This window comes from Athene noctua, chromosome 2, assembly GCF_965140245.1.
Source record: "Athene noctua chromosome 2, bAthNoc1.hap1.1, whole genome shotgun sequence".
NCBI lineage: Eukaryota > Metazoa > Chordata > Aves > Strigiformes > Strigidae > Athene > Athene noctua.
The window spans coordinates 43,014,521-43,027,702 of NC_134038.1; the positions used below are offsets into that span (position 1 = coordinate 43,014,521).

At 42.6% G+C, this 13,182-nt stretch overlaps 1 protein-coding gene across 2 annotated transcripts in view; it reads right to left on the reverse strand.

The window, feature by feature from the left end:
• Window positions 1-12,921, reverse strand: part of TGS1 (trimethylguanosine synthase 1) — a 29,867-nt gene extending 16,946 nt beyond the window's left edge. For both annotated transcript variants that reach the window (XM_074898940.1, XM_074898941.1), the window contains exons 1-8: window positions 12,790-12,921; window positions 11,893-11,957; window positions 9,310-9,443; window positions 5,555-6,407; window positions 4,073-4,190; window positions 3,064-3,150; window positions 1,806-1,977; window positions 21-375 (exon numbers count right to left, since the gene is read on the reverse strand). In XM_074898940.1, the coding sequence (XP_074755041.1) occupies window positions 21-375; window positions 1,806-1,977; window positions 3,064-3,150; window positions 4,073-4,190; window positions 5,555-6,407; window positions 9,310-9,443; window positions 11,893-11,957; window positions 12,790-12,887 (1,882 nt within the window). In that variant the 5' untranslated portion in view covers window positions 12,888-12,921. The remainder of the gene's footprint in view (window positions 1-20; window positions 376-1,805; window positions 1,978-3,063; window positions 3,151-4,072; window positions 4,191-5,554; window positions 6,408-9,309; window positions 9,444-11,892; window positions 11,958-12,789) is intronic.
• Between the last annotated feature and the right edge of the window lie 261 nt (window positions 12,922-13,182).

Here is a 13,182-nt window from a genome sequence, read left to right on the forward strand (position 1 = left end):
TTTGTTGGAAACTGATGTACCTTGGCTGATATCCTCTGTCTCTGCCTGGAGATAATCGGGAATATCCAGAGAGACCAGCTGCCGCCCGCGGCCATGTTCCTGCCTCCCCACGCCCCGGTCATCGGAGCCACTCGCTGATGCGTGCAGCGCGTCCTCCTCAAGGTTACTCCCTCCAGGTTCTGTGAATGCCACGCTGGAAGACGGTGGCTTTTGGTTTTCAGCGTTCAGTGTCACAGTCTGTGTGGCAGTAACGCTTTCCCGATCTTCCAAGTCGCTGCTGCTTGCGGACGATGCCTCTGGTTTACCCCAAGGGGAGGCTGTTTGGGATGGGGCTTCCTCCCCAGGTTTATTAACCCGCTTTAGGAACTCTTCCACCTGCAATTGTCAAATATCAGATGATTAGATGGTCCTGTTAACCAGCTACCAAGAGCACACTTTAAAAAGCCTTACAGTTCAAAAGCACCTGCCACGCATGAACTCTTGACCATATGCATTTCAAAAAAAGTAAAATATCCAGAGTCAAAACGTTCAGGAAGTGAATTAACTGTGCTCCTTTTTTTACATTTGTAAACAAGCTGTCTTTGGGAACTAGATACTAGCTACTGGCAAACAAGAAACTCCACAAAAATGACTGATAAATAAAGTAAATAATTCTCAAGTAGTATCTGAAATATAAATAGTCAGACTTGCCACAGCACAGGTAACCAGGACTACTGCTTTTAAATTAAATATCTTTCCTCCGATCTGCATTCAGAGATGCTGTACTCTGCCCTTCAGGTCAGCATAAACAGGTAAAATTACCTTCATACATTAGTTGCCTCATGTACAAGATGTAGATGGCACCACATGCTAAAGGGTTCTGCTGCACAGCAGGCAATATTACACCCTAACCAACGGGCAGATGCCAGTGTAAACTCTTCAAAGGCATAAGCAGATGCTCACTTTTACATTACAGTTGCTCTGAGTGGCACTAGGCCATGCCTTACCAGAAAGTCTGAGGAAATTTAGAACTTTTTTTTTTTTTACATAATAGAAGTTGACCTTGAACTATACTGGCCTCAAGTACAAGACAGCAATGGTCAAGCCACTGATCAAAAATTACAGCAATGGAACTGGAGTTCAATACAGTATGTCCTGTCACCACCAGGAAACAGAGTTTTGCACTTTGGCATTAGGGAATGACAAGCATCCCAGAAGAAGCAAAGTAACATTGAATATCTGCAGTAACAGATTTTAAAGTGACTCAACTAAGAAAAATCTACAGTGAACAAGTTTTTCTACTCATGACTGATTTCTGATTTAAAAAAAAAAAAGTATGAAGTTAGGTGCAAATAAATGCACGTAGAGGTGTAAGCCAAAATATTGATACAAATTACTAAGAACATGGAATTACACGACATACACCAACCTTTACAAACATTTTTCTCTCACTGCTGAAATGCTAGTACTAACAAATGTCCTCAAATGCATTTTAAAATCAGAGATTCTTTCAGTAACTATAGAAACCTACATCCACCTCTAAAGGAATGATGCACCCGGATGTTAGGAATGACTTTCACGTAACTTCAGAATTAAACTCACATTCCTCTTGATAGATTGACAGAGTCCACCAACACCTTTCCATACCCACCCTAACCTAACTACTCTTCACCAAAGCAGGGGAAAAAACCCAAACCAAATCGAAAGAATAAAGAGCAGTGAACTGACACCTAAAAAATGCCACCTATTCTTTTTCATTTTCATAATTCAACAACAGCTAAAGGAGCAGAAAAATCTATGAATTACAGCAACACTAAAAAACCTACCTTCTTCAAAGTTTTATTTTTTTTGCAAGATATTTCAGATTCCTCTGTAAAGAAGATGTGTGTGTTTTTGCTCTTCCTTGGTTTACGCATATCCAAGAATTTAGACTTGAGTTTTGCTTTCTTCTCCAAGTACTGCACACTTCGGTGGGTGAAATCTGGAATGCCACCATACCTGAAATTAAAAATAAAAAAAAAATTTAAAAAGGACTTAATTGGTTAATTTCCAATCTGGAAGCTTTAACATGAATGTTGATGCCTACAGAAAATTATTTAGACTAAATTATTTCGAGACATTTGCTCCACTCTTAAAATATATATGTCACTGGATGTGGCTGCAAAACAATGTACACCTTCATGAAAACTTTTAAATAACTTTTTATTTGAAAATGTTTACCTGAATTGGTTTTAGATTTTTTAATTTTTTTTTTTCCAATAGGTGTACAACTTTAGGTGGAAACAATTTCCCAGATGACGCTGAAGAATAGAAAATTAAGAAAATATGTTCATTAGTAAGATATTAGTAAGAAGATATTTGGTGGGTGTAAAGAATCTCCAAAACAGTTACTTTTGTCTCCTGGGAAATGCAATTTAAAAATTAAAAAAACAAACACAGGCAACCCACTTAAATAATTTTTATAAAGTAGAACAGAGACTGTCAACTACAAAACACACTCTTCTTTGAAACATATATATATATATATATATATGTACTAAAAAAACCTGAATTTTGCAGAAGTGCTAGACCTAAGCTACAGTCCACCTGTGCCCTGTGATGTTACTTCTACAGCACCAACCACCAGATCTTTAGGTCATGCCGCCAAAAATGAAATTTCCCTGATCAACACCCTGGCAACACTTTACTAGTACAGCAATATTTTACTAGTATAAAGCAACCTCATTCCAGTATGAAACAGCTATAAACAATGATCTCAATTCACAGACTCCAAACTGAAAGGACCATTCATGGTCAGAGCCTTTAAGCTCTAATTTAAGTTGCTGACCAGCCATTTAACATTTACACAACTGCAAATACCTTAGAGTCACACTTCTCTTTCAAAGCATTTTTCTTATTCTTTTATTAGTTTCTGTAATTTTGCATATCTCTCTCTAGCCAAAGGATGACAGTTTTATTAAGAGCACAGACTAACTTTTGGAATCATCTTCAAAAGTTTAACAAAATGGGAATGGAAACGAATGGTCTATTTGAATAATAACGAGAGAGCTGACTTGCTATGAAGAAACGCTGACAAGCAATTACTTTTGTCCTGTGCCACACTTGAAACCCAAAACAGAGCAGGTTTCCTCAGGATCTTCCACCGGGTTCTCATCCACATCCAGTTCATGGCTAGGAAAAAACACAGATGACAAAGTTAGTGTAAAAAAACCACTCTTATTTTACAGATATACCAATAAGGAACATATAAAAAACATTTAAATGTGGGCTTCAGAAAGTTCTTCCACACACTGCTGAAACCAAGCAAGGCAGATAACACCAGACCATTCATATACGTGAGCACATACTTTTTTTTTTAAAGCGAATTCTAGGGACCTATGTCCTTCTGTTGGGGTTATATTATTTGAACTACTCTGAATGACCTCTTAAAATAGTTAATATCAAGCCCTACATGGAAATGATGAAGATAGTGTTTGTTCACCCTATTTCCAAATTACCTTCATCATTTTTTATCCATATTATCATCTATTATTAATGCTATGGCAATAGCAAAATATTAGAACAAAACCAAAGCTACATGATTAGCAGATAATAATTCCATCCATCCCTTCACCTTTGAGTCTGTTAATTTATTAGAGAGGAAGAGCCATCTCATATCTTTGAGGCTATAAATTTTTAGAGAAGAAAGAAAAGACTATGACAAGGCAGAGATTGCTATTTTATGATTGTCATAGCACTGAGCACTCTACTGGCAGCATACAATTCAGTTAAACGGTACAAATTATTTACTGTGATTCTTGTATCATCTACACTAATTAGACCTATATAAGCAAGTTATCCTATTCAATTTAACAGTCTTGCATACTTCAGTGGCACAAGAACAGTACCATCACCTTGCAGAGTCATTGATGCCATACATTGTTTTCATAAAGCAATGGAAGAGAAATATCCACCACTTGTTGCCAGGTAAAGATAACCAGTGATGGAAGACAGTGAGGTTTTGTACTGAAATTTTAACTCACAATCCAATCTGATAGTTACTATAAATCAGGAGGCTTCTAGAGAAAAAAAGCTCATAACTTTCATGACTTGCCTTCTCTTAACTTTGGCATGTCTGTATTCAGGAGGTTCTTCATCCTCATCTTCATCTTGGTCATGATGCAGCAACTGCTCTTTGTCATTTGATTTTGAGCTACATGGCCCCTGTGAACCTAAAAAATGATAGATGAGATCATATTTTCCTTCTGTATAAATTAATTCCTTATCTTCCTGTCCCCAAAGTACGTCTACAGCTACATTTAGATTGTTGTACATACCCGAACTTTACAAATAAGGCACAAGTGCCAAACACATGTATCTTTACCTGTCTTTGAGGGACAACATACTAACACAAGCTTTCAGTATTAATTAATTAATACTGTAGAGTTAATAATCTTAAGCATGACCAACTTCAAATTATCTCAGCTGTTCAAGAAAAATAAAATGCCTAGAAGGTACAAATTCAAAACATTTCCCTCCTTGTGCATAGATTTTGTTTCCATTTCATTATCTATGCAAAGATATTCACATACATTTAATGAGAGGATTCCAACACTCACTCTCATTTCTTGTTGGAAAGATTTTCCTTTCATCTCTGCCATTCCAACTCTACTGTAGGATAAAGATGGGATCACACCTGACTCTTCCTTCCTTAGAAAGTCACTAGCAGCAGACTCAGAGGTTTCCCACCAAACTGAAGTCCTGAGCTGCTTCATTGCTTCGCTTCATCAGGAGAAACCATACAACAGTTAGGAAACACTGCTGCTTACAGTGAACACTAGCAGAAAGAACTGGCAGGCAAATGAGATGGCTACTTTCTCTGCATGCTGAACTGGCTGGCAAAAACATCTCCAGCCCAGTCTCATACCTCCCTCACAGAAGCTCTTCCAGTAGTGTAAAGCACAGCCACTGACTTTCACCATACTACTACATTACCTGGCACTTTCACTTGTTAACACTATCTGTGAGTGTATGAATTTGGGGTTGTAGAAATGACTGCAGCTCACTGCCTAGTCGATACCTTAACGCTGGAAAGACATCTGGTCCACAGTAACACAGTACAACAGAACTAGAGCTTATTTTTAAGTATGGCATTTTTAGACAGAAGGCAAAAATAAAAAAACCCCAGAACTTCTCAAAAAGCCGTTCTTAAAATCTGTCACATCCATGAGAACATCAACCTGAGTTTTTGTTAATTTTAGACTATCAGTGAACACAGTTGCAATACCAATACTAAGATAAACAGATAAATACGCACTAACAGTTCTCTCTCACCACTTTTTGTAGTGCATTTGAAGATTTATGAAGTACGTGTTCTGTTAAAATCACTTCTGGCTGAAGAACACATTCAATATACAGGTTAGAGAGAGATCATCCAGACAAGCAGAGGGAAGAAAATGGAATCAAGCATGCAATCATTCCACACAATACTTGACTGACTTATCTAAAATGGCATAATACAGACATGTCCTTGTTTGTTATATATAACCACGTACAGAAATTCTGGTAGAATCAATTTTAGCTGATTTTGTATTACCTGACTGGTTAATACTTTTATCTTCACAAGATGCACTCCTTTTCCTGGATCCTCCATCACATGGCTCCTTCTGGCTTTCACTGTCAGATGACCTATGCTCTTGAGGACCCTGGTGGGCTACTGTTAGAGCTGCACTGCTCTGCTCCACTTCCTCCAGATTCAGATTTAAATTACAAATCCCAGAGATTATTTCACTGTGGAGCTCAGGACTTGAAGGGAGTGTTTCCTCACTTCTGGTGTTAGAGGGAGACAGCTCCAAGCTCAGCACATCACTACATTCAGCCCCTGGGCTAACCAAATCCATTTTTCCCAAAAGATCCATCTCCTCGGTAACCCCATTAGCTTCCAGGTTGTCACTGTGTGAGTTCTCAGTAGTCCATCCTTGACTTGTCCAGTACTGAAACTGTTCCCAGTAATACCAGTACAGTTCACTATAATGCTGCTCCCACTCTTCCCTGGTGTCTAGATTATTCCAAGGCTCAGAGGCTGTGGTTGCCTCAGATGATGAGAGCTCTTGATGTTTCTCCAGCCAACTTTGCCAAAGAAGGCCCTCTCCGTACTCACTCCAGTACTTCTCCCATTTTCCTTTAAGTTCACTGGGTAAAGCCTCATTTGCAAGACTTTCTGAACTTTCACAGTTTCCTTTACTTAGAACTTGATGTTTGCTGCTCTTCTCATCTTGTTCTGCAGCTAGAGCCTGATCATCAGAAATGGACTGGATATGACGACCACAAACTTTATCCTGGCATTCCTGCACCATTTTATCCTCATGTTTTTGTTGCAACTCTTTTTTCTTCTTCTTTTTCTTTTTCACAGTCTTCATGTTACTCCTCTTTCTGTAATTTTCTGTTGCCTAAAATATAATAGAAAAATATACTTGGAAGTCTACAACATATATAAAGTCTTTTCTTGTCATCTCTCCAAGCACATTTCTGTTTCCATTGAAACCCTCCCTCTCACTGCAACCCTGCTATTAGCTTTCTCCCCACAAAAGGCTGTAGGGTTTATGGGCCTGACAGGGCCCCGCTGCATAACCCTTTCTGAGGAAGTTGTGAGAAAGAGCTGTAATAAAGTCTATAGAAACACACACACAAAAAGGTGGAATTACAGACAGAAGTGGGGCTGCTGAGAGGGAAGTCATTAGTAGCTCAATGATTCAGAAGGAAAGATACCTACATGAAACACTATAAAATCCTAAAGGGAGGTTGGTCACGAATTGAGGGGTCACTGGGTTGAGGCTCAATGGTAAAAACTATCTCAGTAATATCAAGGACCTGTGGAGGCTGACCCTTAGTGTCACTTGGTATCTGCCTAGCCAGCAAACACCATTCAGGTGTCTTATTAGGGTAGTGATTACATAATGCTCAGCCTAATAAAATGGTATTGTTATTTCTGGGTGCTTTAGACAAAAAAGCATTGCCTTATACTCGCAAACTCTGTAAATCCTGCAGCTGAATATCTGTATGTCTTAAGACACTGACCCAAAAGAGGGGTGTAATATTCTTCCCATCCCATACTGATCTCCAGATTGGCTAACAGAAACACAAGGAAACAGCCTCTCCAAACAGGTGGCCCTTTAATTTGTGCAATACAACCATTTCACTTGTTACAACAAATTCAGACTACTTCAGTTGTCTAGTGGAACAGAAGACAGAAACCTGTTACTGAAAGGAAACACTAAGGTAACTTGCTGGTTTCATCAAATACAGCTCCAATTGTTTCAGTGAGAGTTAGTTAAATAAACAAGATAAAAACCCCTTGATTTTCTTGGATGTTTTTATCAGATAAATCTACCAAATTTTCTCATGAACTGCCAAATCAAGTTTGGCAGGTAAAAAGGCAGCAGTGATGAAGGGCAACTCACACGGGCAAGAGTGCAAATGTACAGATATTACTTCAAAGGGCCCATCAGCTGCAATCCCTAGTTTTGCTGCATTGACAAACGTGTAAGGTGGACTACAAAGAAGTTAGGTTCAGAGAACTGGCATTAATCTTTCATCCACATCCCTCATAATGTCATGTTAACACACACAGTGCAAAGCACAATGCTTAGTAGTAACCTAGTAAAAATATACATTATTTTCTCACTCAACTTAACTGCAGTATTACTACATAGCAACAAAACCTGCATGTATACTTGGTCTTGAAGTTGGATGTCTGAAAGGTCTATTTACATGCCATCAATTAAAATCATGTACAAGTTTCTCCTATTTATTTACAAATTTATCAGGTCAGAACCATGGAGTGCTCTGCACAAAAGTATTCTGCCACTGCCAGGAAGGTCTGTATTCATAAAGTGGTCAGTGTGAATATCCCACTGTCTTTTCCTCATCTGTGAACAACAGTCTTCCTCTAAAGGCCAAAAGCTCCCTATGGGAAGCAGAGCACCCAAGCCTCATCCCTGGCCTTTGGAACAGCCCAGCTTTATTGGTGGCAAGGGGAATCTGAAAAAACAGCTTTTTATATTAGTGTCCAAAGGTAAATGGTTAAAGCAGACAGCGTCAACACACGTGCTCAGATTGGAGCATAATAGTTGTCCTGATGCAGAGCATTAACATTACCATGTCTGTTCTAAACTATCTATCTCAAGTAGCAAGAGTAGAAAGTGCACCCCCAGTAAATTTGCAGACGACACCAAGTTGGGTGGGAGTGTTGATCTGCTCAAGGGCAGGGAGGCTCTGCAGAGAGACCTGGACAGGCTGGAGCCATGGGCTGAGGCCAACTGGAGGAGTTTCCATAAGGCCAAATGCCGGGGGCTGCCCTTGGGCCACAACAACCCCCAGCAGCGCTACAGGCTTGGGGAGGAGTGGCTGGAGAGCTGCCAGTCAGAGAGGGACCTGGGGGTGTTGATTGACAGCCGGCTGAACAGGAGCCAGCAGTGTGCCCAGGGGGCCAAGAAGGCCAATGGCATCCTGGCTTGTGTCAGCAATAGCGTGGCCAGCAGGGACAGGGAAGGGATCTTACCCCTGTACTCGGCACTGGTGAGGCCGCCCCTCGATTCCTGTGTTCAGTTTTGGGCCCCTCACTACAAAAAGGACATTGAATGACTCGAGCGTGTCCAGAGAAGGGCAACGAAGCTGGTGCAGGGTCTGGAGCACAGGTCGTACGAGGAGCGGCTGAGGGAACTGGGGGTGTTTAGTCTGGAGAAGAGGAGGCTGAGGGGAGACCTCATCGCCCTCTACAGCTACCTGAAAGGAGGTTGCAGAGAGCTGGGGATGAGCCTCTTTAGCCTGGTAGAAAGCAACAGGACAAGAGGTAACGGCCTCAAGTTGCACCAGGGAAAGTTCAGACTAGATATTAGGAAGCATTTCTTTACAGAATGTGTTGTTAGGCGTTGGAATGGGCTGCCCAGGGAGGTGGTGGAGTCCCCATCCCTGGAGGTGTTCAAGAGTAGGGTTGATTTGGAGCTTAAGGATATGCTGTAGGTGGGAACTGTGCTAGGAGAACGGTTGGACTAGATGATCTCCAGGGTCCTTTACAACCTAGATGATGATGCTGTGATTCTGTGAATATAGATATGGAAAAACATGAAGTACAGCTTGACCCTGTTTAGTCAAACTGGCAGATGGATTTTACAAACTGCACAGATGACAGTGCTGTATGCTGCTACAAGTATGCAAGGCAGGCAGCTTGAAGCCAGCTCAGATACATTTCCATGAACTGCAGTCTCAAAGCTAACTGAGAAGCACATATGCCCCTACCTCTGGAAACACAAAGTAAAGTAAACAGAACAAATAAAGCAAATAAAGATTTACCACAAAGTCCCTGTGGGCTGACTGCCCACCAAACTGAAGAGGCAATCCCATACTCTTCATAAGCTCGGCCTCCGAGTCTAGTTCAACTTCTTCCAGGTCAAGAGCATGATTAGTATCCACCTGGTTCTCCTCCCCTATTAACAAATTATATTAGGTGAATATAACCTGGTTCTGATACCTCAGTGCAACAGAAAGGCCTACAAAAATTAGCACAACTGCCTCTTAAGCTTCCTCTCCCATTTAAAATTTTCATCATAAGCATCTTATTTTCTGTATAACTATCAGTAGAACCAAAAAGCTAACTTCAACAGCCAAAACACTACACTGAGTCTGGGTGGGATGGGGTTAACTTTCCTCATATCAGCCTGTATGGCATTGTGTTTTGGATCTGTGACTAAAACAGTATGAATAACACACCCATATTTTGGCTATTGCCAAGAAGTGCTCGCACAGCATCATAACTTTTTCTTTTCTCCACTCTGCCCTTCCCAGTGAGTGGGCTGGGGTGGGCAAGAGACTGGGAGAGGACACAGTTGGGACTGCTGGCCCAAACTGGCTGAAGGGACAGTCAATACAGTGTAACTGTGATGCTCGGCAATAAAAATTGGGATAGAGGGTGTGGGTGGTTGGGGTCAACCCACCACAAACATTCACCTCAATAACTTGCAGAGCAAACTACAATAATGCCTAGCAAACAACAGAAAAGTTAATAATAGGAAAAGAACATTCTTTACAGTAGTTCTTTTGACATGTAACAGGTAAGCTTAAAATATAAGAAACTGCTGGTTTAATTACAAATCTTCCAAAAACCACAAGAATAAAGATACTATGATTTTACAAAAATGTAACGTGTGAACTACAGAACAATTATCTTAGAAAACTGATCAACTATCAAAACACTGCTTGCACACCTATCATGTTTTTAAGCAACATCATATGTATATAAAATGACAAGTACCTCTGAGAAAGTAGGAACGACATATTGATGGAACTTATGAAATACAAAAACTCTTGAGAGTTGATAAAACTGAATAATTCAAGATCTTTTTTTTGGATCATGATATATTTACTGCCAAATTATTACACAGCACAAGACTCTTCTGTTCTTAACTAATTACTCTCACCACAATTCAGTCATATAGGCACAAAAACATGGTTTACATTCTCCTTCTTTGCTCCATTCACACTGCCTGCATCTGACCTGTGCTATTCATTCTCAGTGTCCATGGACATTCCTTTCCGTTCAGACTCCTTCCTTTCCAATCAAGCTATTATACAATGCTGAAACTACCAAGACCGCATTGAAAAATCACATACCAAAGGAATTATGTTCATATAGGCACGTGTGGGGAATTCAGGAGGATGGAGCAAGGGACTGCTGTTGAATTTCCCAGAGCATGCACTATGATTATTCCTAAAATACAAGCAAGTAGGGAGACACTTACTTGACTGGTCCTGCTCATATGATTCCTCATGTAAATCATAATTTCTCTGATCGGGGCTATTGCTTCTTTTCTGCTTTTGGCCCAGCAGATTAATCAGCAACAACTAACGTCCTAGGCTGGGTAGAGGCAGCAGGCAACCATCTACGGTTTGCAGACCTCCCATTATATAATTATTTTTGAGCAAGGGAAGTTGAAATTATGATTTGAGAGCAGGTCAGGCACTTGTGAACTAATCTGCTCTGTGCATCAGGTGAAGAATATGTGAGCCGGTAAATCTGTGCAAATGGGAATAAGCATTATCTTTCTTTTGGCTGGGACAGAGCTCTTTTCTTCTTAGTAGCTAGAATAGTGCTGTGTTTTGGAGTCAGTACAGAATTTAGTATGAGAAGAATGTTGATGATGCACTGATGTTTTCAATTGTTGCTAAGAAATCAAAGACTTTTCAACTTCCCATGTCCTGCTACTGCACAGGTGCACAAGAAACTGGGAGGGAGCACAGCCAGACTGATGGACACAAACTGGCCAAAGGAATATTCCATATCATACAACGTCATGCCCAGTGTATAGATGAGGGTTGGCCAGGAAGCTCACACTCTTTCAGGACTGTGGTTTCAGGATTTTCCTTCCTCTGGGTTCACCAGCTGGGAACAGGCTGGTCATCAGTCAGAGGGTGGTAAGCAATCACATTGTACACCACTTGTCTGTATATTCTATTATTATCATAATAATTATTTTGATATTATTTCAATTATTATTTTTTTTAAAATCTCAACCTAAAAGTCTCCTTATGTTTACCTGTCCAATTCTCTCCCCCATCCCCCAGGGAGGGGAAGGGTGAGTAAGCAGCTGTGTGCTGTTAGGCTGCTGGCTGGGCTTAAACCATGACAGCCTTTCTGATGCCCAACGTGGGGCTCTAACCCATGCACCTGGTTTGACATAAACATCCACATCAAGCTCATAGTAACGTGAAAGTTATACACGTGCTAAGTTAATATTCACATCCATCCCCATAACAAAACTACAGAAAAACAAGACAGAAACAAGAACTACGGGTTAGCAGTTACAAAGTCCTACTGAACCACACATCACTTCAAGTATAACTGTACATCACATCGCACAGTACATTTTATTACCTTACCTGTACTATCATTGTCATCTCTCACATAAAATCCTTTTAATCCCAGTTTATATAATTTCCGATCTCTGGAACATGAAGAGAGACATTGACACAGAAGTTCGTCATTAATTTTTTTTTTTTTTATGGTAAAAACAATCACTCAGTGGAACAACCTCCCCTGGAACATAGTAGAGTCCCATTGCTGGACGTTTCAAGATGCGACTGGACAGGGTGCTAGATAACCTCATCTCCACTCTTTCCCACAAAATGCTGGCCCAGATGATCTTTCAAGGTCCCTTCCCATATGAGCAGTTCTGTGATTCTAAACACCCAAAGCAAAGATGAAAAAGGCAGCACTTTAAAGCCTGACGGGAAAAGCCTGCGTGAGAGATGTTCAGAACACGTTGCTGCTATACAGAATGCCCGGGAATAATTTTTGACCCACAAAACATTCTGCTTAAGTGCGTAGAATTTAGTGTCTTCAGTCCAAAACTGGGAACATTTCAGTCACCACCCAACGCTGAGGGCACCTCATCTCTGCAAGAGCCTCAGCTAATCACTGCTTAGCGTGCTACAACATCAAAAGCTCCGGTAACGGCCACAGCCTCATCTCCCGAAGCACCTGCGACAGCCGGCCCGTGAGCAGCACCCTCTGAGAAACCCGCTCCTCCCGCCCGGCTCGGGGAGGCTCCGCGTCCCTCCGCGACCGCCTGCGGAAGGGAGAAGGGCGGCGGGGGCGCCCGACGGAGCCGCGGCCGCGGCAGGGCGGGAGCGCTGCGGCCTGAGCCCGCGCAGCCGCTGCCCCAGCCGGAGAGGGATCAGGCTCCGCCCGCCGGGCCGGGCCCGCTCCGGCAAGGCCTACCCGCGGGAACCGGCGTTTGGGTGGCGACCCCCCCCGGTGCCGAGCCCGCTACTCACTCGACGAAGGCGCGGGAGCAGAGGCAGAGGATGCTGCGGGCCGCCCCCACCCGCAGCAGCAGCTCAGCCACCAGCCGTCCCCGCGGGTCCTGCACCATCCCTGCGGGAAGACAAACGCCGCCGCCCCGACCCGCCGCCGCCTTCCGCCGGAACTGCCGGGAGCGCCGGGCCCGCCCCGCCACCGCCCGGCTGCGGCCGAGGGGGCGGCCCGACCCGCGCCGGCTGCCGGCGGGGCGCGGAGCGGGGTGTCCGCTCAGGGAGCAGCCGCTGCACCCGACCGGGGGTTCAGCTGTCGGCACCCTGCTTTGCCTGTGGGCGTCCCAGGCCGCCGAGCTGCGGAGCTGGGCTGCTGGGGGCGGTAGTTGGGGGTGCCTGTGGGAGGGCAGCCGCGCT